General features: G+C 49.1%; 1 protein-coding gene across 1 annotated transcript in view; it reads right to left on the reverse strand.

Moving 5' to 3' along the window:
- ZNF618 (zinc finger protein 618) overlaps positions 1–24933 on the reverse strand; it is a gene marked incomplete at both ends in the record, with an annotated part of 160473 nt that overhangs the window by 88520 nt on the left and 47020 nt on the right. Inside the window, one exon of the mRNA XM_082009003.1 lies at positions 2088–2131. Coding sequence (XP_081865129.1) covers positions 2088–2131 — 44 coding nt within the window. The remainder of the gene's footprint in view (positions 1–2087; positions 2132–24933) is intronic.

Genomic DNA, 24933 nt, shown 5'->3' on the forward strand with positions numbered 1-24933 from the left:
TGCGTGCAGGCTAATTCTGGCATCCCAAGAGCGAGCACCGCTGGGCCGCACTGACGAGCCACCCCAAAACTGGGCAAAGGGAGGTTTTCCTCTGCGTAAGACACCCGATGCTGGCGCTGCTCCCCACGGCCGAGCCCAGCCCAGCAGGCACCCCAGAGGCGTTCAATGCCGGGCAGCGCCGCCGTACCAAGAAGCTGCCAGTAATGAGAGTATTTCATTCCGAAACGCCGAGCGGCGCAGCCGGGGCGCCGGGCAGGGGCCGCGGCTGTTGTGGCGGGGAGCACTCGGTGCACGTTCGGCAGCGGGAGGTGGGAGGAGGACCTGCACCGCAGCGTTTCAGCTATCAGAAGAACGCAGCGGGATTTTAACGTGGAAGGATGTGTTTCATCTGAAGGATAAAACTTCAGCAGAGCCTTCAAGTCTCTGGAGGGAGCAGGAAAGTGCTCTGGCATACGGTTAGCGGAGAGACGTGTGGTGGTTGTGCGGAGGGGAGGACATAAATGCCCTTGTACCATGCTGACTTTTCTCCTCAAGCAGCTCGACTGGCTCCAGTTTTCTGCTGTCCCTCTTCCCCCATCCATGCAGATGTAACCCACACACGTGCCTCAGATGCTCAGCGTTCCCCTCAACAAGCTGTGCATCGTCCCACCAGGTGATGGCACCTCCCTGACGTTCCTACCATCTTCTCCAACTCTCGTGGATGTTTCTGTGCTTGGCTGCAGCCCGCTCCCTTTCCTGGGCCACGCGCTCCCCTCCCTGGTGCATCTTAGCGTTGCCCCCATTTCCAGCCTGGAATCTCTCATCTGTTACATCTCCACCTATTTTTACCACAAAACCTTTTAAACCTGAGAGATGAGTTTGCCAGTTTGCTCATGGATGGCTGACAACCAGGAACCAGCTTCGAGTGTGCATGGGACCAGGTAAATCCGACTGTCACGGAAGCCACGCTTTGCTCCTGGCTCCCACCACCTCCCCAGCACTGCCTGGCACGTCAGCGCTGCCCCGCAGAGCAAACCCAGCGGAAAGGGCTTTGTGCCTGGCCAAGGAAGGAAAGCTTCTTCCATGCCTTCACAGCTCCGGACTGACTCCACCAGGCACAGATGTCAGGTGGCGGACGCTGCAGGAGACTCTTCCAGCAGATCGCCCTGACCGCTGGAAGCACCCACACGAGTATCACCCACCCACCACGGAAATGCAGCCATCTTGTGGGGGGAAGCCACCGCACACCCGACGCTGTGGGGATTTGGGGGCTGCTCTGGTAACCCCAGCGCTGGCGCAGCTCGGCCATACTGCCCATCGCCCGCCCGGCCCGGGCTGCTGCCCACTCCTCCGGGGACAGAGAGGGACTGAGCTGCTCCACCTTTGGTGCCTCCCAGCACGCCCACCAAGGTAAGATGTGCTACAGCAGAGGCCACAGCACAGGGCAGACCCAAGCTCGTCGCCTCCCTCCCCTTTGTGCCGGGCGTCCCTCCTGCCGCTCGCGCCAGGGCTGCGCGTCTCCCTCCCGCACCGTGCAGGGCTGCAGGCCTCGCCGGCCGGGGGCTGCCACATGCCCCAGGCACCCTGCCCCCCGCCACGGACACCGGGGGTGGCAGCAGATGGGACACCTGCAGCACAGTCCCCCAACTGGGACCTGACGTCCTGTACCCACCAGAGCGGGTGCTGCAGACACCCCTCAGCGGGGTCAGAGGGGGCTGGGGGACACCCCCCTCCCCTCTCCTCCCGCGTGGAGCAGGGGAATCTGCACCCAACCGCCGCAGCACGGCCCAAGGTCTCCATCCAAGAACCTCGATGGTCTTTGCACCTTGGCTTGGGCACGGGGCCGGGGGGACTCGGCCGTACCACCCCACACTGCGTGTGAACCGCCTCTCCTGACAGCGCCCGAGGCCAGAACGATCCTTCTTCCATCTGTCATTTGAGCAGAGTCCAAAAGTGGGGGTTTATGGACGCTGCGCTCTAGCAGCTCCCAACTCGTTCCTCTCATGCGGTTGCCCTTCGCCACCCACCTCCAGCACGGAGAGCTGCACCCCAGCAGCGCTGCACCCGCCCCCCGCGTCCCAGCCCAGCAGAGAAAACCACCCACCTACCTGCTAGAAGAGCTCCTCCGCCCGCTGCTGTTGCTCTCGTCGGCCTAAGGGGGCAAAAGACATAAAAAAAAAAGGCTGTTTAGGTTGAGAAAGGCAAGACTGCCCTCCAAATTCGCCCTGCTGGCACGCTGCACCCGCGGTACCTGGGGTTCTCCCAGTCAGAGCTACCGACGTGCCCCACACTCAGCGCTGGTGGGACACGTCGTGCGCTGAAACCCGGGTCTGCAGGAGGCTGAGGCAGGATTTCGGATGCAGCCCCACCACGGCGGCGATTTGCTGAGCCGATTCCCTCCAGTGACTCGTGCAATTATTTTATTGCGCTTTACCAAAGTTTAAAGTAATGACACCTCCTATACAAAAAATAGGCAATTTGCAGGAGGGAAATAAGGCAGAAATAGCCAAATTCAACGCTACGTCCAAGCTGAGATGGCCCTGCACCCGGATTAGAGGGGCAGGTCCAGTGCACCTCCCTTCGTTAGCGGTGAATTGCCTAATTGAGCCCCTCCGGGCCGTTAGAAGGGGCTGAGCAAGGAGTAACCAGGGTCCCCTCCTTTTCGTCTCCTTCCCTCGGCTCTCTGAGGAGAGGCTTCCTTGGAAAGACAATATTATTCCAAACCCAGAAATTTTATTTCTGAATTTGTGCAAATACAAGTTAAAAGATATTAGCTGCATTTCACATTTTCTGCAAATGGCAGAAACAGGCAATTCATGTGCAGCAGGATGGGGGCTAGCCAACGATTTCGATAAAATAAACCCTTTTTTAATTTAAATGCTAATGCACTGAATTAAAATTTAATAACTGAGGAAATTGAAAAGCCGAGCAGGAATATTGGAAATAAATCCAAGCAGAAACAGCTGAAATTAAAAATTCTAGAGAGTGGGAGGATAGCAGCTAAGCTGTCTTATATGATTACCTTTTTTTTTTTCTTTTTTTTTTTTTTCTTTCCAGAACGAAGCGGGGAAGGAAAAAAAATCCTATCTTTGGCTGGCTGTAGGGCAGTAAATAGAGAGTGCTGTGATTTATTGCTCAATTTTCCTGAGGGAAAAAGGCTTTCTTTCATGCTGAAATATTTCATAAATTTCAAGCCAGCATAAATTCTTAATTTAAAAGTTATGGAGGTCACATTTAGTGCACTGGTGCAATTCTGAAATCTTAAAGGAATAGCAACCAAAAATTGCAATTCGATTCTACTTTTTTAATTCTTCGTGTGAAATTTTGTTTAAAGAGATTCTCCAAGTTACACAAAGCAGAAACACGTCCTGGCTCCTGAAGGTTTAAGAAATCCACTGGAAATTAAGAGATAAAAATCTAATTCAATTACAAAAAGGTATTTTTTTATTATTATTATTATTATTGTTAGCCTCTTGAGGAATTTCTGTTAAAAAATTTCCTCCCTCCATTGCCTGGGATAAGCCAGAAGGGAGGAGCTGACAATGTAATTGCTTCTGTTAGATCTCCAATCTTTTGTGAGCACTGATATGTTCATTTGTTATACAGCTGTTCAGCTACAGAAAGGATGTCAGAGCACCCATAATTCAAAGCAATCAATCAAAAATTAATGATTTGTCATGCTTACACAATGGAAAAAAAAAAAAAAAAAGCTTTATGGGTTCCTGCAACTGGTAGATTGCTCAAACCTTCGGGGCATTTTCTAGAAGATTAGATCTGTGTGTACAAAAAAAGGGGGGGAAAAAAGGGAAAAGGAGACTTCATGTACAGCCAGGGCAGAAACCTTGTAGGGTGCTGGGGCATCGGTGTTACCCGAAATCCCCGGGAGATGGGGTACGCTGCAATTCCCATCCCTTTGAAGAGCTTTCTGCGCAACCCAACCTCGCGGCCCTGCGAGCCGCGTTCCCCAGCCGCGGGGATCGCCCGGCTCCGGCAGTTACAAGCCCACGTGAGAAACGCCCGCTGAATAGAGAGGTCACCTGGGCAAGCGCTCGTGAAAGCTGCAAAATGCAGCAGCCAAATCTAAAGGCAGAGCCTCGACTCTGCCGACGGAGCGGTGCGCATCGCATCATCTGCGGCACCGCTCCAGCCGCAACACCAAGTGCTACCTGAATATTACCAAAAATTAAAATATTTCCGTTTGGGAAGCATGCAGCCAACCTCAACTTTGGAAAACCGTCTGAGATTGCAGCATTATGCACCCTCCACGTAAGCACGAATTTCTTCAGATATAAATTCGTTTGGGGAATGCATCGTGCAGGACCGTGCTCCCGACACGAAGCATGTCGATGCCCCGACGCCGTATTTTATTCCCGGTTATGCACGTGTGTTAGCTGGTGCCTCCCGGGTGATTTACTGCCCAATGTAACGCAGGTATTACTCTGCAAAGGATCACGCATCTTGTTCATTTTATGTTCCTTTTTTTCATATCTGTATTTGGAGTTCAGCAAATGAACCACTGGAAATAAACGCTGGTGACTGCAGCCTCTGCGCTGCCCGACCGCCACCAGCCGACTGCCTGGCACCTTCTGGGGCCAACAGCAGTTTTATTACTTACTCCGTTTTTTGCTTACCCTCCCCATTCTGGGCGTGTCTGCCCTGCCTAATTTCCCCATTCTGTCTTTTTTGAATTTTTCTAATGCCAATTTTTTTGGCTTTTTGATCTCTTTTCATGAGCAATTCGTGGACTCCCCTCTCTCGGGACATAGCACATGCCAGTGCAAAGGACATGTCCGTGAGGAGCACACAATGGGAGGTGCAATGGTGTGACCCCACCAGCATTAGGGGGTTTCTTTATTTTAAAAGAAAAAAAGAGAAAAAAGGAACCACAAGAAATAAGAGCGCTCTGTCTAAATGGTTTCGTGCCAGTCAAGATGAGAGGAGGCATCTCCTGGGCATCTCCCGTGGGGGAAACACTCAAAACCCACCGACAGACATGGGCAGAGCTGGCATGGTTGTTCTGGGGCTGCTGCAAGCCCATGGCTGACAACTTACTTTGAGCCTGCTAGACCTAAACAGCAAGCCAAGTCTGAAGAAAATCAGGTCTAGCTGTCTTAAAGGTTTCTGGACACTTAAGTAAGCCCATTCTCACCAAAGGTGCCACCATGAGACACCTTCGCACACCACCCCAGTTTCCAAACATGCAATTAGCAGGCAAATTTTCTGTGCCAGCAATTTGTCTTGGTTACAAACTCTTTAGGAACAGCTCTGTTTAGGTCAGCACTTGGGCAGTGCCAAGCACAGTGAATCCCAGCCCCGTCCTAAGGCTGCAAGATCATTTCAGCATAAATCACCGGCACCCACCCTACCCAGGGCCACAGCATGTCCAGCATGGGAAGAGAATTTCCTCCGATCGTACACAGTATGCGAAGGTGCAAAAGCGTAATCAAGAAGTGCCATGGTGTTCTCCTCAAACTTTGCAAAATAGACACAATCACAAGCTTAATAAAAAAGGAACTATTTCAGCAGAGTATGTATAAGTTGACCTACGTGAGCCCTTTGACGTCCCTCTGCTTGCCATGGAGACAGGCAGGGCCACCGCGGCACGACGCCCGGGACCTGTTCGGTGCTCCAACCCCCGGCAATCACAAAGCAGATCTCAAGGGCGGCCTTGACGCCAAAGACCTACAAATTGGTGGATGCGCCTTTGGCGCAGGGCCGGGTGGCGGCGCCCGTTGTGCTGCCCGAAGGACCGGCCACGGCAGCCGGCGGGACCCCCTGGGCAACGGCCACCTCGGTGCTCAGCAGAGCACCTCCACCCCGTGGCGGCACCCCCCAGCCTGCCAGCCCACCCAAAAGGCGACGTCGTCCTCTCTCGCTCCGCTCGGGGCTCACCTTCGGCACGGGGGAAATCTGGGAGATGCGTACACCTATTTTTTACAATCTGGCTGAAATAATCTTTTTTCCTCTTATTTTGCAGTAAGCCCATTTGGAATCAAATGTGAAGGGATGATGCCTTTTGCAGGCTACGCTATTAATCCATTTAAAATAAAACATTGCATTTAAATTCTAAAAAGTGGTATTTAAGGACTACAAATATCATAAGCACGGCGAAGCAGTGAATTGCTGGAAATCACCATTTAATCAGCAGCAACCAGAATGTGCCGAAATGGGTCAGAGCAGCTTTAGAGAAAGCGGCGTCTTTGGGAAGGGTGAAGAGAAATCTCCTGCGCACCAGTTTACCCAGGTAATTTAATTCGGTGACTTCTTCATTTATAATTGAAAAAGCAGAGGAGCAGAGTTTGCATCTGCCTGCCAGTCGGCAAACGGGAGGACGGACACAGGGCTCTGAAACACAGGCTGGATAATTAGTCATACAATCTCTCATGTAAAATAATTTACAATTCAAAATACGATTCCCTAAAGCTGCTTTTGTACGTATTGGGTACGTTTAGGGTAGTTTTGTTTAACGAAAGCTAATAAATATCTTTTAAATTAAAATGCACGAAAGCAGAATGTGGTTTCTGGCCATATGCTCCTCGACTCAAGTCGTAAGCGAAAAGTATGTGATAAGTAAGAAATGTATCAGTCAACATCTCCTAACGGGATAAAGTGTCAAAAATTAGGAGTCCAAGCAGATGTATAACTGACCCGAGAAATCCATGTTTATAGAAAGGGCTACACTATATTGGGAAAAAACCCCCAACATTTTAACAGCTACTGCAAAACAAAAAAATAACTAAGAACCATAAAAATGTTAAATGAGATTTTGGAAGATTTAAGCTTTCTGCCTGATCACTTAAATGATGATTAAAAACAATTATTCAAATCACTTGGATTTGCATCCACGTATGCCACGCTCAGATCTGCTCCCATGGGCGTGATGCCCGGGACGGGGGTGCCAGGATCCCCCCATCCACCACCGCCAGAGCCCTCCCCAGGGGGGAAAAGGTTTTAAATCCACTTATTTATTTGTACACAGCCACCCCCCCCCCCATGATTTGCCTCCAAACTTCATCCCGGCTCTGCCCTGGGGAGATGCCTCTAACTCTGCCCGGGGTTTGCAGGAGGAGCAGAAGCCGCTCGCCCCAGCTCCTCTCCCAGAGCAGGGAAAGTCAGCTTTACTCTCCAGATGCTTTGTAAAAGGGCTGAGTTTTTTGTTTTACCTGAGGAAAAAAAATAAAAAAAAACCCAAACCCACAACCTACTTTCCACGAAGGCCTTCCCAAAGACAGCTGAATAATTTTCAGTGAAACACAAAACACACGTACAGTTTAGAAACAAGCCAGCAGCACCCAGCGTGGAAAATTTCACCCCAAATAATTAAGATTTGGCAACAGGAGAAGCAACTGAAAACAGGTCTCACAAAGGAATGTGCCATAAAAATAACTGCAGGCCTGCCTACCTGCGCTGTCTGTTATTATTAACTTCAGAGCAACAGAAAATGCAGGAAGTGCTTTTTTTTTGCCTTTTTTTTTTAAACAAAGGGCAAGACACTGGTAGTTTCCTATTTAATTTTCATTAAAAAAAAAAAAAGAAGCCCCGCATCACACCGAAACATCTGCAGAGCACCAGGACCCGTACATACACCCATGCCCCCTTTTTTTTTGGATCTTTGCTTCCTCCTGCCAATAGAGGGGATGCTAAGGAAACCCAAGCCCCGGCTTTTGCATGGCACCGCAGTCCCCTGCGTCACCCCCATGTTCTCCTTCTCACCCCCGCCAAGCTCAGCGACGTCCCCCAAAGTCTACAAAGAGCAGGGAGCAATGCGGAGCTGGCGGGTGAGCTGAGCAGGACCCGCGCCCGGGCGCTTCCCGGAGCCAGGGCATCCCCTGCACAAAGGAAACTGATCTCCGACGCTTCAGGCTGCCGCAGCTGGTCCCGTCTGCACCCTTTGCCTTTGCGGGTCCGTAAGGGCGGCCTCCGAAAGGGATGAATTTTCCACCAGGGAACAAGTTAAGTTCCTTGGGCCGGAGGAATGTGCTGCCTATTTCCTCAGCTGCAGCTTCCCCTCAAGAAACAACCAAAATAATAATAATAAAAAAAATATATATATCTGCAAGGAGGAAGTCTGAACTCTACCCAAGGCAGCTTCGCTGGTCCCACGGCAGAGCCGAGCCCCAGGAGCGAGGGTCCCGCGTCCCCCCATGTCCATCGCGGGGTCTGCAAACACCCCCGTCCTGACCGTGGGGCAACACTGCCGAGACACGGGTTGGGGATGCTGGGGGCAGCTTTAAAAAACAGTAGTGTCAAAATTATTCGTGAGCATCCAGGGGAATTCCATCCTTTTACTCAGCTGCTGCCTTGCTGCGAGAAAAAGCAGCGCGCAGACGGGCTGAGGTCACTGCAGCAAGCGGGAAAACTCAACAGTAAAAAAAAAAACCTGAGATTTTTGAACCCTCTGAGATGACAGTAGCGGGAGTGTTTTCTACTTGAGGTCATCAGAAGAAAAAGGCAGCGACTCCCATCTCGGCCGCAGAAGCGTGTGTGGCTCCTGCCAAGCCAGGGACGAGCTTTCCAGCAGGCGAGAAGGATGACAGCGGCGCTGACAATATCAAACCTGCTGGGGACACACGCAGGTGACGCTCAGCACCTCCACTGCCGGAGCATGGGGACACTCACGATGCGGTGGTACCAAAAGCCCGTGGACCACCCATCAGTGTGAAGACCCGTGATCTCGTTCGGGCTCTAACGAGGCATACAGAAGGTCTCCAGTGTGAGAGGAAGGTGCTCCTTACTCCCAGGCATAGGCATTATTTAAACCCAGCTTTAGAAAGACTTATTTTAACGTTGAGATTTCCCAGGTTCACTCATGGGAAGGTGCTGAGGTGACTGTGACCTGCAGGGGCACGACCCGTCCCCAGCACCCCCCGTGGTGGAGAGATAGAGCACCCCAATGCGCGGCACCCGGGGACACGGGGAGCCCGTCCTTCCCCACTAAAGCCCCGTGTCTGGAGCGCCTTTGAGCAGATTCAGGTTTGCTGAGCGCCCACACGAGCACCTCCACCACAAACAAACAAACAAACGCCTGCTGCAGACGGCTGCTCAGCCTAAAAAGAAATCAGAGCGGTTTCTAGATAGGAAAACAGCATCACCCAAGCTTGGCCAGGGCCCTGGCCACGTCCCCTTCTTGCTGGTGGCCAACCTCCCAAAGCAGATGCATGTCAAGGAAGACCTTAACCCAGCGAACACCGTCACCGAGGGCAATGGTACTGCAGGACCACAGTGCTCCGTCAAGGACACCCAGGACCTTCCACCACGCGACGGCACCACAGCTGCGGAGGCAACGCTCCCGCGGCCGAGCCGTCCGTGCCAGGTGAAGCCAGGCGTCTCCTCCAGTCCCAGCCGGGGCGGTGTGGAGTCACCCCCCTCTCCCAGTGCCCGTCCCTGCGGTACTGGGGATAATGAACAGCTGACAATAGTTCTCACCACTCGCCTTCCCGCAGGTCCCCAGTCGCTGCGAAGCCGCTAGGTGCCTCCCAAATACTAATTAGTAACAAACACTAATGATGAAACCAGCTAGGAGGCTGATCAGGCCAACGCAAAGGTCAGGCACGAGCATGGGATCTCACTAGAAAGGCCGAGACGGGAATGATCCCCTCTGCTCTTGTAGTTTCACTTCTGACTTCACCCAGGGGCCCTCTCTATGCTGATTTCAATTCTCTTTGTATTGGCAGGAGAATTATTTTTCTTTTAACTCCCCCCCCCCCCCTTTTTTTTTCAGGATTTTTTTTTGCTTGGTCTTGCAGACGGTGGGACTGGGTTTGCTCAAACTTCTCCCCAAACTCTTATCTGGGGCAGAGAAAGTTGCAGCACAGAGACAAAAATTGTAAGAAGGCAAATAATAACAATAATAATAATAATTTTAAAAAATTGTGATTAAAGTCTAGAAATTATTCAGTTTCATTGTATTTACTTCTTGCCTACTGTTTATTGTCTTCCCATTTTATAATCTTAATTTAATAACGTGGGTGTGTTGCCTGCATCCACCCAATTTCTGAGCTCAGTAACTCATAATTACAAGTTCTTCTAAAAAGTTTCAAACTGAAAAGGTTGAATTGCTGCTGGAAGAGGCAGACACAGGGTTTTGCTAACCAGGAGAGCTGTGCAAACACCAAAACCAGCGAGGCAGTGAAAAACCCCATCCCAATCACCACCAGCCTGGGCAGGTGCTGAACCACACCAGCACTTTTCTCTCTTGAAATGGGAAAAAATCGCCCCTGGAGGACCCCAGATTTTCACGTCACCTCCCATTTGCTTTGGCTCCCGATACTTCAGATAGTCGCAGACATGTTTAAGGGCTGTAAGCAGTTGCCATTGAGTCAAGGGAATATTCATACGAGTGATTTTATGAACTTGCTGAAAGTACTGGCAGAATCTGTGCTTTGAATTTCAATTCTTCTCCCTGGCAGCCCAGGGAAATTCAAGTAGCACATGCTAGCAGAAGTAGACCGAAGAAAGGGAACATTAAATAAATTTGAACCTAAAACTACAAATGTTCAAACAAGTATTAAAAAGCTTCAACCTGATGTACCTTCTTTTTTTTGCAAGACAGTCATGAAATTAAAATTATGAATTAAATCAATGCAGCAAATTGGTCTGGACTTAAAGAGTTACTCCTTGATTATAAGCAACTGAAAAGTAATCAAAATATTTTTTCCATCTCCTGTTGCTCAGTGCTCTCCTTACTCCATTCTTTACGAGAAAAATAATCAAATTGACGGTGAAGAGGAGAAAAGGCATTACTGATTACTTCTGAACTCTCATGTTATAAAAGCTGGAAAATAAGAGTGACCGGGCAAAACAACAGAATTATCTGCATCAAACAGTTGTTTACAGATGGTATGAGTTTCCCAGCAAAAGAAACAGCTGGAAATATTTTTAAAGAATAAATGTATATGGAATGAAACCTTGGGGGGGAAGGAGAGGATTATTATTTTTTACTTGGGGAAAAAAAAGGGGGGAGAAGGAGCCATGCGATAGCTTTTCAGAATTCCACCCATTTTTCCAGGTTTCCAATTTCACAGGAAACTCTCAGGAAATCAATTTTTACAAAATCCTGTTACAGGCACTTTTCCAAGTTGATAAAACAAACAATATCTAACGAGCTATGAGTGCACATGGAAAAAAAAGAAGAAAAATTAAAATAGGACTTATTTATACACGGAATCCCCCACATTTTACTACAGAAGTGCTGTTAAACCCCTCTCGTTCAGGCGCTTGAGAGCAGGCATGTCTCCTGGCTTTGCTGCGTCTGATGGGGCTGCGACAGCTTCCCACCGCACCAGTCACCCCCGCGGCAGGAGCCAGCAGGAACCATCCACCTGCAGCGGTCCAGCCCTTCCCGCTGGAGACCGAGAGGAAAGACCTGGAAGCGGAGTCGAAGACGAACCACCTCGCGAGCAGAGCATGTGCCTGTGCATGGGCTCTCACCACAGCTCCGCTGATGGGAGGCGACCTGAGAAACCATTTTAACTCAAGTGCACATGGAAGAACTTGGCAGAAGTTGACCAGGAACAGTTTAATCTACCCCAAAAGAAGCCTCCGTGCAATCCCAGCGAGAGCAGGGGTTTGCAGTGGTTGGAGATGCGCGGCAGGGAGCACAGACTCCCGGGCAGTCACAGCGTGGAGGTGGTGGTCATATAGCTCAGCACGGTTTGGCCAAAGAAGACCAGCCAGGAGACACCTCAAGCTCTCAGACAGCAGGATGCCCAAATCCCAGTGCACTTGCAGGTGCAACACTGCAACATGGGCACTGCGTGGGAGCATCTCCTACCATGCGCTCCTGGATGCACGGTCAAGCAGGTCGGGTAGCTGACAGCAAGATGGCCCATCAGGTATGGGCCCACCTGTATCATGAGCTGTTGCAGATGCTCAAATCCTGCTCTCCAAGCATTAAAAATAATGCTGGGAAAGAGAGAGACAAGCCTGTATCTAGAGTAAAAACCATCTTTGAACTGGGTACCCCCCAACCTGCCCATGAAACTTCCCCAGTGTGAGGAGGACAGACTCACACGGATCATCCTACTGGTCCATCGCAAGAGCCTGTGACCTCCAAGAAGCCCCAACCCAAGACGCTAGGAAAAATTACAAACAAAACCAAAGCCAACCCATGTTAGGAACACCTTCTGAGGACTGCTCGCACTGGTGGGACATCCACTGGCTGCAGCGTCGTGGATCTCAGAGCCAAGAAGGAGCCCTGTGATGAAGCACTTCTTGGAAGAAGCTTTCATAAGACTAAAACTTTGCCCTTTAAATCTGCAGAGGCTGTGAAGCATGTCCCAGAGGAGCAGCTCCAGCTCATGGTTAAGTCTTCTGTGTTTCAGTGGGAGTAATGTGATCCCTGGCCAGAACTGTACATTTTGGAGTTGTTTTTACCTCTTTTCTTTTTTTTTTTTTTAATTTCACAGAACACTTTGGGTCCCTCCATAATTAGCAGCACTGCACAGATGCAATGTACTGACAATGCTCAGCTTAAATATGAGGTACATAATGAAAAATCAAACATTTATCAAACACATGATCATCTAAGGCAGAAAATTAGTATCTAGAATTAAAAAAATGCCTAATTTGATAAATATCGCAGTGAGGTGGTGTTAGGAACAGGACCATGAAGAGGTCCAGCGTTGACCAAGGGTCCCCTGCAAGGCTGGCACCCGAGACTACGCGACACCCTTTCCCAGTGCTAGCGGGGAAGGCTGTCCATTTGCAAAATAGAAATTTTATCCTTATAAACAAAATCCCTTGTAGCATTTGACATGGGCTAAGAGGCTGAAACTAAACAAACATTTACTGTTGAGAGGTTAACTACAGGATGTCACCTTCTATCCCAGTTTTGTATGATTGGCTTTTTTTAATAGCATGAAATGGTGCTAACTTTACTTTGGAAAGGGAAAAAAAAGTCAAACCACATTGATCTAAAAGTAAGAAGGGGGGAAGGCGCACAAAGCTGGATGATTTTTTCAAACTTAAAAAAGAGCAGTAATTACAGAGGGAAAAATTCAGAAAGAGTTTAGTCTGCCTGGCTCCCTCAAAAATAAAAAAAAAAGGGGGGGGGAAGAAAAAAAATAGTAAAAAGAGAAAAGAGGAAAAAAAGAGAAAAGAGAAGGAAGGGGGGAAATGAAGGAAGTTGGAGAAAAAACAGGCTTACAGTAGAAATCTTAGAAATTCTGCTTGCAAAATAACTCCCATAAGCCAACCACAAATCCTATAAATATCACCAGATCGACTCCCCGAGCAGATATAAATCAACAAATAAACAAACAAACCTCCAAGATTTAAAAAAAAAAAGAAAAAGAAACAAAAAGACCCAAAAAACCCAGCAAAGCCTAGCTGCTCTCAGCAAGGATGGTTGGGTTTGCCAGCTTCCCAAGAATGATGGCAATTTGGAGAATAAGGCAAGAAGAAAAACAGCTTTTACTGGGTACATTTAAACCTGTTAAGGCTGCGGCAGCGACCCAGCTGAGACACCACGCCTCTCCTCAAGAGAACCCAGATATTGCCCAAGCGCAGAGGGGATGGTGACCCCGCAGCCCTCATCCAGCAGTCCTCAAACCTGACACGGCCCTGGGCGGCGCGGGCTGTCACCCCAAAGCATCAACCTTCACTTTTCTCACTCCCAAATCGACATCTCCGAGCAATCGGTTGGGCTAAAGAAACTGTTTTTCAAGCAGTTTGCAAGGGACAAGCAGCACCCGGACCCGACCTGTGTGACCTTCAATTCTCTACAGCTCACGGAGCTGAAAAAAATGAGGCCATAGAGCTGCAGGGACATTATTTTCAGCCAAAAGTGTAGCTATAGTGAGACCGAGCATTGCATGGATTAGTGTCATTTTCGCTGAACCATTCATACAATAGAATACGACACTCATTTTCAAAAAGTGGAAGTGACACAGTCTGACATTTAAAATTTTCTGATTCATACAAGCAAAATACATCCTATTTATTTTTTAAAGCAAGAGCTGTAAGATGTGCTCAAAATCCAAACGAAGCAATTGGGAGCCCTAGATTCTGTTCAACTTGAAACTATGCAACCCAAGAAGATATTCTTTATTTTCCGGTCAGCAACAAAAATTAAAATCAATGTATTTTTCTTTTGGTTCAGTCTGAAAAGGAATTTTTCAATTTGTCTGAGCTTCAAGAAAACCCCCCAAAAATCTATTATTTGCAAAGCCCTGCTGCCAGACAGATTTGTCGGAGTAGTGCAGAAGAACCGCCACCGTGATGTGAAAAAGGTACAAATGTTCTTACAGGATCCATTTTGGGGCTGAATTTTGCAGGTGCCATCGTTAGTCCTCTGCCTCCCTGCAGGCCAGCAGCTGCTGCACAGTCCTGCGAAAGGAAAGCCAGCCGGTGCGATCGCCTCCCCAAAATTCAGCCGCAGCCCTAGGTTAGGTCTAAGAACTAGAGGGAAAGACCCGAGCCCAAGCCCAATTCCCAAAGCTTGGGCCCAATTCCCAAATGGCATTGGGGTCTCCCTGCAGCACACGTTGCTGCTGCCAGAGCCGGGCAGGGCTGGTCCTGCCTCCCAGTCGAGAAAGGAGCAGTGAACCCACTGAAAGGGATCTTTGCCTGAAAAGAAATGTCAGGCTGAGGGTAGTTTCCTCCTCCAGATGTGTCACCAGAAATCCTCCAACCGCCAGCCTGCGCCAGGCCCCCGTCAGTACCCACTGCAGAAGCTGCTGGGCTGGGAGAAGCTCACGGGTGCCGGCTTCCACAAGCTCTTCCATTAAAAAAGAAAACACGGCGCTCACCTACACTTCATGCTGTGGCAGCCCCACAGACAATTACTCGCCTTGGGTGCACTGTTTTCCACTCAGATCGCACACAACCTCAGCAGCAGCCATGGGTATTTTCTATATGAACTGTTCTGGACCCAGGGAACATCGTATACCACAAGTTCTGGGACTGGCATAAAGCACATCATCTCCAGGAAGCTCTTCTATGGAACATCTGGAAAATTTCTTCAGCCCAAGAATTGTTTTCTGCACAAAACACTCCAAGTGTGGGATTAAAAGTGTGGGAAGCTGTGACAATTCAGGGCACCTGTTTAAAGCCCAGTGAATACTGGGGACTGTCCTTGAATCCCCCAAACTCCATCCTGGGTGAGGGGCCTCCACTTTGACGCACTTTGTCTCCACACTGTCCTAAACACAAAAGCGGACACAGGACGTTCCTGAGTCTAGGAGAAAGGTGGCTGGAGAGAGACGGGCACACGAGGGACGCACACCCCCAGGCATGCACAGGACAGGGCGTGCAGAGCCTTTCAGAGAGCTTCACCATTACAAATACTCAAAAGCGTCTTCACTCCAGCCTTCTCCTGCTTTGTCGAGCTGGCAGCTTAACTGGGGCATCTCCAGTTCTTCAAAAATGCCGTACATCTCCTCATCCATTGCAATGCATCCCTGAAGGGGTGAGCAGGCTGGAGCTACGGACAACGTTTGCTGAAGCTACAGCAGGTCAGAGATCTGCTCTGGGCCGGCAGACACCTGGCAATAAGCCATGACACCGTACTTTCCGTGAAGAGGAGAGAAACAAATAACCCATACCCAGGCTCAGGAAAAAAGCGAGATCAAATTGCTCCAGCGTGTTAGGGCACAGGCTCGAGACATCCCGTAAGTGTCCCACAGACAAGCTGAACGCCTGCTGGGATGGTGACCGAACTGGGACCACACATAACCTGGGATGTTACACTGAAAATAGTCCCTCCTCTCACATCAGCGAGTCACGCAAGAGATGTTATTCAAAGCAGAGGAACACACATCCTTCTATCCAATTCCTTCACTCCTTTATCTAGAATTTACTTTAAAGACAGAAGACCAATATCCAGCTAATTACACTGTATTGCTTTGCCAACCCCAAAAAAACCTACCTCAGGGACACCACCTTCCTACACACCAGGAATGATAGAGACAACTTTTAATTCCTACGTTGGTGGTTTCAAACAAGACCACCGTAGCAAAAATGGAAAGTTCTTATTAACTTGGTTGTTTATTGGTGTAAAGAAAACTGAACTGTAAGCCGCCTCCTCCTTTGAGCTAACAAAAGCTTCAGTCCATGAAGCCACAGCTCCAAGAGATGCTCACTGCACTCCTGGTGGGCAGTGCCTGCAGAGAAGCCAGAGTAGGTTGTCCAGGGGAGTATCTGCTGATATAACCCACAACACCTCCTCCAGTGACTGGTGAACATGTGAGAAAGCTTCTTGCAGGTCTAACCACAGCTCCTGAAGCAGTGGTTGTCCTGTATTTCCCCATCTAAGCTCCCGGTCCCCAGAAGCCTAGGTGCGTACACATCATGGCCAATGTGAGCAGATACGCAACACAACCATGCCACCATGCACGTGGTTCTGCCCAAGGATCCCAGCTGCTTCAGCTCAGGTTATCCCTTTCTGTTAAAAAAGATATATATTAACTGTCGTATGTCCACCTGAATGACCCAGAAAGATGATCAAGCTGGTGCTCCTCACTAGATCTAGATGATTACTGCCGCTCACACACAGGAACCTTGCAGCTCTGAGATGCTTGTCCCAGGACCCACAAACATGGGCCAAACTGCTTGACCAGCACCTCTATTGGGAGCGGGCAAAGGAGAGTGAAGATGAACCCACGCTTCTGCAAAGGACAGCAGTGTCTACAGTTACTGTGTACTGCAACACCAGCCTTTCAGAGCCAGCAGGCAGCCTCAGAAAGCTAGGCTTCTGCCAAGTCCTTGGATTCCCCAGCAAGATCTGAGATGCCAAAGCAGCTTCCTGGCTCTGAGCTCGGGGCGTCTTCATAAAACTTTGTGCCTCGCAAACAGATTTTTGCGGACGGTGTGTGCTCTGCAGAAAACCACGTAAGTTATTCTGCTTGCCACCACGAGGGCACGGCTACCCTTCAGGTCTGCCTCTGCACAGGCAGCAAAAGCTCCTCTCCATCGGCACAGGCTCGCCACGGCAGTTCTCCATCAACGTGCCTCTGCAGCGCCCTGTTTTCTGCTCATACACATGGTAAGGCGGCAGCTTGCAGACTCAGTGTATTGGTCTCTGGTGACTAATTGCCTAGGTAATAAAAAAAAGACAAACCTATCACACCACAGCTATGCAGCCACTATATTGCAATATGAAGTGGACATGCTCTCAGGTCTCCTGGGATTCCCCGAAATTTGCAGCTGGGAGAGGGTTCAGAAAAAGGACATTCAGAAGGTAAAACCCCAGGTTGCCTGTAAGGCTTTTAAATGTGACCCCCAGGCTTCCCTGCAGCCACTAATGGGCAAGCACCATACTTTGCACAAATTATCGCAAGTATCAAAAATATCTTTACAACAGAGCTTTTATTTCCATATATTTGAAGCTGCTTTCCCCTTTTGTTTCTTCTCTAAACCGGTTAAAATGAGCATTAAGGGATATAATTATGTTGTTAGCTTAATTGCCTACTTAAAGCAGAATCTACAGGGGTTTAATGCAAGATTTGAAAAGGGGAGAAAAAAAGGAAATTGGGATATTAATGGATACAATTTTAAAAATGAACCTCTTCTGGGGAGAAGTGAGTTTGGGGCATGGGACAGAGTGTGCAGGGGGAGGTGGAATCGGCCCCCATCAGTTCCTGTCACAAGGTTTTGTCAAAATGCAAATTGTTGGCCCATTCCTTCTCCAGCAGTCTAATTTTGGAGAATTTGACCTAATTAATCAGTAACCACCACACAAAAAAAAGTATCCCTCCTTCAGTTTGAAACCTTAATGCTATTATTGGCGTGACACACTTAAGCTCAGGATCGGGGCTGTTATCTGGTACGCACCTGATGCTGCAAAGGACCAGTCCGGCTGGGAAAACTCTTGCTCCCAAATCACCCAATGGACAAACCACCATTTTCCATAGACAGAGGAGCACAAACAGGACAAGGGCAGAAAAAATTTGGTACCCCAGCCCTGATAGCTGCTGTCTAAAAAGAAGTCACCAGTGTCAATATGGAAAGGCAGAAGGGTGCTCATGGCCCTTGCAAGCCAACCCATCCTCTCTCACTCATGTTCATGCACGAGCCATCTTTCATCTATTTAGAAACACTAAACTGAATCTTCAAAGCTTTCTGTGTTTACATCGCCTCATTTAACTGATTTTATGTCAGACCCAGAAAAAGCACAGGGCAAAGCCTGCTGACGAGCAGAGCAGAGCGCAATGCTTTCGGAGGCTGGAGAGTCAGCCACGCGTTGCCAATGGTCCCACCACTTCCCTGGTGTTGCTAACGGCATCGCACGGCTCCGAATGGGGAGTGACTTTTAAGAGATCAGCAAAAACTGGGGTTTTTTTTTCTTCATTCATGGTCCTAAATGCCTCTAATTTCTACAGTTCTCCTCTCTTCCTGTGGAGAATTGCCATGGCTGGTATGGTCTCTGCTGTCTCAGCAACTGAGATGCTGCTTCTTGAGAACTTTTGGGCTCCTCTAACTAAACCCTATAGATGTAGCTTCTCCAGCACCAGGGTTTGTCAGACCTAGAATTAAGCTCAGCACTTCCCCATGCCACTTTCCCTTCCCCAACTCGAATCCTTCAAATAAAAGTATGGCTCTAACCAGAGCTGAATCCCCCACTCTGAGCCTCCAGTTTGACTCAGAAACCCAGTTTCTGCAAGTTTTTTACGACCTTCCCCTATGCAGCATTCACCATGGAGCTGGGGCACACAGGGGACACAAAATTTGGGGGAAAACCCCACCACCACCTTTACGAGGTTTCACTGCCCGTATGACCCAGCAGGGGAAAAGGCTCATGAAAATGCAATGAATACATGTGGGAAACACCGTTCTGCTCCTTGCAGAGATGGAGCAGATCTTCATCCACAGCATTTGCTCAGAAATACATGCTGAGCAAAACTGAGCACCACCATTTGTTTTACTAGAAAAAAAAGACAAAATTGTGATTGCAAAAGAGCTTTCCACCCAAATCGAGCACACTCCAAGGGTCCGCTCCCTTGCCTAGGCTGTCCTTCCTAAAAACTTATTTAAATAAAACTTTTTATTATATATATATTTATTATATTATTCAAATTTTCAATACTCAACATCTTACTGCAAATATTATATTTGAAATCTTTAAGAAAACTATTTTATGACATAAGTAGCTGTTCCCCACAGCCTTTTGCAGAACTCACTGAGAGACAATTGCTGAGATTTTGGAGACGGATGGTGTTTCATGTGGCTGCGCAAGGGAACACTGACACTCCTGACACTGACACTGAGTTATTGGTGTGCTCAAAAAAATCACAGAATTAATGTATTTCAATATCTCCTTGGGAACACAGAGGAAATGTGCATTGTTACGAAGTTCAGTATTATTAGGAGGAATATGTATAGCACAAAGTAAGGACTTCAGAGAAGAAGCCACCTTGGATCGTTTCATTAATATACTAAGTACTTCCTATACTTACATAAGTGGATTTCAAACAACCTGAACTCAACATAATTAGATGGTTTAATAAAGAACCAGAATTAAGACATTAGGCTGAAAGTAAAAATGTGAAAGAATCCGGAAATTAGCAGGCAAAGTGAGAGAAAGTAAACAAGGGGATGCATCAAGGTTTGAGACCACCTGAGGAACGTGAACATGCACAAGCCTATGGGACCTGACGAGATGCATCCCAGAGTCCTGAGGGAATTGGCTGATGCAGTTGCCAAGTCCCTCTCTGTGACATTTGGAAAGTCCTGGCAGTCAGGTGAGGACCCTGGAGACTGGAAAAGGGGAAACACTGCCTCCATTTTTAAAAGAGGTAGCAAGGAGGACCCCAGGAACCACCAACCTGTCAGCCTCACCTCTGTGCCTGGGAAGATCATGGAGCAGATCCTCCTAGAAGCTCTGCTAAGGTACATGGAGGACAGGGAGGTGAATCGAGAGAGCCAGCATGGCCTCACCACAGGCAAGTCCTGCCTGACCAACCTAGTGGCCTTCTATGATGGGATGACCACATCAGTGGACAATGGAAGAGCTACCAATATGGTCTATCTGGGCTTCTGTAAGGCCTCTGACACCGTCCTCCACAACATCCTTCTCTCTAAAACTGCAGAGAGATGGATTTGATGGGTGGACAGTTGGGTGGATGGTCGCATCCAGAGGGTAGTGGTCAACGGCTCAATGTCCACATGGATATCAGTGACGAGCGGTGTCCCTCAGGGGTCCATACTCGGACCAGTACTGTTTAATATCTTCATCAATGACATAGTCAGTGGGATCTAGTGCACCCTCAGCAAGTTTGCAGATGACACTGAGCTGAGTGGTGCAGTTGACACGCCTGAGGGACGGCATGCCATCCAGAGGCACCTGGACAAGCTCGAGGAACGGGCCCATGTGAATTTCATGAGGTTCAACAAGGCCAAGTGCAGGGTCCTCCACCTGGGTCGGGGCAACCCCCGCTATCAGTACAGGCTGGGGGATGAAGGGATGGAGAGCAGCCCTGCCGAGAAGGACTTGGGGGCACTGGTGGATGAAAAGCCAGATATGAGCCGGCAATGTGCGCTCACAGCCCAGAAGGCCAACCATGTCCTGGGCTACACCCAAAGCCGCGTGGCCAGCCGGGCAAGGGAGGGGATTCTGCCCCTCTGCTCCGCTCTGGTGAGACCCCTCTGCAGTGCTGCGTCCAGCTCTGGAGCCCTCAGGGTAGACATGGACCTGTTGGAGCGGGGCCAGAGGAGGCCCCAGCAACGCTCCAAGGGCTGGAACAGCTCTGCTGGGAGGACAGGCTGGGAGAGCTGGGGGGGTTCAGCCTGGAGCAGAGAAGGCTCCGGGGAGACCTTACTGCAGCCGGCCAGGGCTTAAAGGGGTCTTAGAAGACAGACGGGGACAAATTTTTTAGCAGGGCCTGTAGCGATGGGACAAGGGGTAACGGTTTTAAAACGAAAGAGGGCAGATTTAGCCTAGATCCAAGGAAGAAATTTTTGACACTGAGGGTGGTAAAACCCCAGCCCTGGTTGCCCAGAGAGGTGGTAGATGCCCCATCCCTGGAAACATCCCAGGTCAGGTTGGACAGGGCTCTGAGCAACCTGGTCTAGTTGAAGATGTCTCTGCTCACTGCAGGGGGTTGGACTAGATAGCCTGTGAAGGTCCCTTCCAGCCCAAACTGTTCTATGATTCTATGACCAACCGACAGGCTCATAAATCCTGGGAAGTCCGACGGCGACTCCAACCTACCACCGCAACCGAGCAGCAATGAACTGCACCAGGAAAAAAATCCAGCTTTAAAAGGCCATTCTGGAAACCTAACCCCATGCACACATTACATTAAAACCACACTGAAAATAACACCATTGCAAAATCAAAAGTCAGAAAATGCCAACATTTTGGTGGAATCCACCCTGTGCTGTGTGCCGCCAGCCTGCCCCACACTCTGACGCAGCCCCGAGATGCTTGAACCCACGCCACTTCTTCCACGGGACCCTCAGCTCTTCCAGTGCTCAGTCTGATTTAGAAAAAAATGAAAATAAAGAGGAAAAAAAGAAAATTTCTAGTGGCCAGTCTTACCTGGCCGGGGTCACTGCTGGATGACCAGGTCATTGATTCTGCAGTGGTTTTGCATAATATTTTTTTTTAATTTAGAATTTAATTTTTTAGAGTATTTTTTAGCAACTACTGTAAATTTATTTTTATTATTACGACACCAAGTTGGATAGGAGTGTTGATCTGCTGGAGGGCAGGAGGGCTCTGCAGAGGGATCTGGACAGGCTGGATCAATGGGCTGAGGCCAACTGTATGAGGTTTAATAAGGCCAAGTGCCGGGTCCTGCAGTTCGGCCACAACAACCCCATGCAACACTACAGGCTTGGGGAGGAGTGGCTGGAGAGCTGCCCGGCGGAAAGGGACCTGGGGGTGCTGGTCGGCGGCCAGCTGAACATGAGCCGGCAGTGTGCCCAGGTGGCCAAGGTGGCCAACAGCGTCCTGGCCTGTATCAGCAATGGTGTGGCCAGCAGGAGCAGGGCAGGGATCGTGCCCCTGTGCTCGGCACTGGTGAGGCCGCACCTTGAATCCTGTGTTCAGTGTTGGGCCCCTCACTACAAGAAGGATGTTGAGGTGCTGGAGCGTGTCCAGAGAAGGGCAACGGAGCTGGGGAGGGGTCTGGAGCACAAGTCTGATGAGGAGCGGCTGAGAGAACTGGGGGTGTTCAATCTGGAGAAGAGGCTGAGGGGAGCCCTCATCGCTCTCTACAACCACCTGAAAGGGGGTTGTGGTGAGGTGGGGGTTGGTCTTTTTCCAAGCAACAAGCGATAGGACAAGAGGAAACTGCTTCAAGGTGTGCCAGGGGAGGTTTAGATTGGATATTAGGACAAATTTCTTCCCCAAAAGGGTTGTCAAGCACAGGACAGGCTGCCCAGGGACATGGTAGACTCACCTTCCCTGGAGGGATTTAAAAGACTTGTAGATGTGGTGCTTAGGGACATGGTTTCGTGATGGACTTGGCAGTGCTGGGTTAACGGTTAGACTCGGTGATCTTAAGGGTCTTTTTCAATCTAAATGTGTCTATGGTTCTCTCTTTTTTTTCCTCCCATATTTGTGCTTTCCTCCATACCTGGGTTTGGGCAATGTGGGGACACCAAGGACGCAGGAGGGATGCTCTGCTCAGCCCCCCGGTCCCACCGCGTGCTACCCCAGCTGCCCCTTCCCCTCAAGGCTCAGCTGAGCATTTGCAGCTCGAGCACTTTCCAAGGTTAATAATTCAGCCAGATCAGGGTGTTTTTCCACAGTGCCATGTCCATGAAATACAAGAAGTTCTCCCGATTTTCCACTGGATGCCCAATAGCAGTTTTTTGCCTCCTTCTCTGGAGCCAAGCGCGCGGTGACTGCGCCAGCCCCAACCTGGCCGCCCAAGCCCAGCAGGTCATTTAACCACGTGTAGGAGGAAAGGTCTCAAAACCCACAAAAATTCCTAAAGATCAGCAAAAGAGGAAAGACCCACAGAGGGGCAGGGGTTCAGACTTGCCCGGGTCCAGCACACGGTCCAGCTCTTTCCCCCACCCATGGTAATTTTTCGGGCTCACCACAGGCAAAGCCGCCTTCTTCTGAGCCTCATTCATCAGCCAGGGCAGTGGTAGCTTTTGCTGCAACTTCTCCAAACAAATTCCCCCCTTAGGCAGACACCTGGCTTGGAAAATTTCATCCCAAAAACTTAAGAAGTTTTGGCAGAGTTATAAAGAGTTGAATGCAGGGGCTCGTCAGAGTTGGGCAATCTTCACCAGCAGTGCCGCTGCCAGCTCCGCCTGCAACGCAGCCACCCAAGGGAAGCAAAGGCCAAAATGAAAAAATAAAAATAAAAAAAAACAGTAAAGAAAAAAAATAAGCTGAATGAGTCATTGTTCGTCAGAGGGGAGGAGGAATTGGGATTTTTTTTTGTTTGTTTGGGAGGGGGGTGGCGTTACAGATAGTGAAGGAAGAAAGGTTGTTTTGTTTTGCTTTGTTTTACAGATATATCACAGGAAAAGTCTTGTTCTGAGATTAAGTAGAGCTATTAATGACGAGCAAAATGGCTGTCAGTCACGGCCTATATTCTCCGGGTAATGAACAAAGTAGTATTTTTATAATACACAAAAATAGATGGGCCCTCCCACCAGCAGCCCGACGCAGCAGGCACCCAGCACCCGAGCAGGCACCCAGCGCCAGGACGGACCCTCCCGCACACCCGGCCCGGCCCACGCCTCCTCCTGCGCTTGACTTTAGTCGGAGAAATAAAGCTAAAGCCAAAATGGGGCTGCACACGTAAGCAGTTAATGCAAATCGCTTTAACTATTTGCAGGAATAAGGGCAACACGAGGATGCAAGGACAAAACAACCAGTGGCACACGACGGCACAGATGAGGCAAACTGAGGTCAAAAGGGTCTTTTCAGGGCTGTTTGTATGATTTTTTTCCCTTTTTGATGAAGTAAAGAAGAAATAACATTAATGAATCATGAACACATCGTGTGCCTGGTGACCTTGCGGAGCCACCAGCAACTCCCGCTCATTTATTTTTTAAAGAGAACTAGGAAATGAAGACAAACGCATTTGCTAGCCTACATCCTTCTCAACGCAACTGTCGGGAGAACAAAAAGAAAAGACGTTTGGGCAATAAGGAAGTAGGGAAGAATTTAAACAAACAGCCCCAGCGCAAACCCACGCCCCGGCAGGCGCCCGTCCCGCCGTGCCGTGCCCAGGGCAGCCGCCACGCAGGTGGCTTTGCAAATCCCATCCCATACGCCAGCGCATTTGAATTTTGAGAAAGCCTTTACTACCTCAAGCTCATAAAGTCTTGCATTAAAAAAAAAAAAAAAAAAAATTAAAAAACACTTAGGGCTTTATATGGGCTTTTTTTGGTAGTTCCCATTAAAGTTTTAGCAAATACGCTAAAATAAGTGACTGCGAGCTTCACCCCAGCAGCACGCCCATTTACTGAAGCCACCCAGATTTTGATTTACAGGATGACATCAGAGGTAAAAGTGCAAAGCTGCTCGGGGGAGAAAAGCACACCCTGCCTGATGGGGAGCAGAGAAGTCCCTGTCCCAATCCAGGCCAGTTTTGGAGACCCCCATGCTTGCCATCAGCAGAGCTTTTTACAACAGCTCTTGCTGGCAGCACGGGAATGCCTGTGTCATGAATCGCGTCCTTACCTATAACAAGAGGAGAATTAAACATAAAACCTTAACGGTTTAACTTACAACAGTTTTTAAAGCCTTTTGAATCCAAATAGCTTTTTTCCCCCTTTTTTTTTAAAGAAACGTTTCTGTGGTGCATCGTAGGTTTGGTTTTGTTTTCGGTTTTTGCTTTTAAAGGGTAACTAATCCATCAAGCCCTCTTCCGAAGGCAGTAATAGTTAAGCACACGCTAATAGAAGTGCAAATCAAGACCGGGCCAAGCGACATAATTACTTTCCAGACGGGTGAACGTGCAGGCGATGGAGTAGCCCATCTGCTGAGAAAACGAGCAGAACAACTGCTCCAATTTTTTTTTTTTTGAAGCAAAGGTGCAGCAA

Source organism: Phaethon aethereus, assembly GCF_964289735.1.
Source record: "Phaethon aethereus genome assembly, chromosome: 20".
In the NCBI taxonomy this organism is placed as follows: Eukaryota; Metazoa; Chordata; class Aves; order Phaethontiformes; family Phaethontidae; genus Phaethon; species Phaethon aethereus.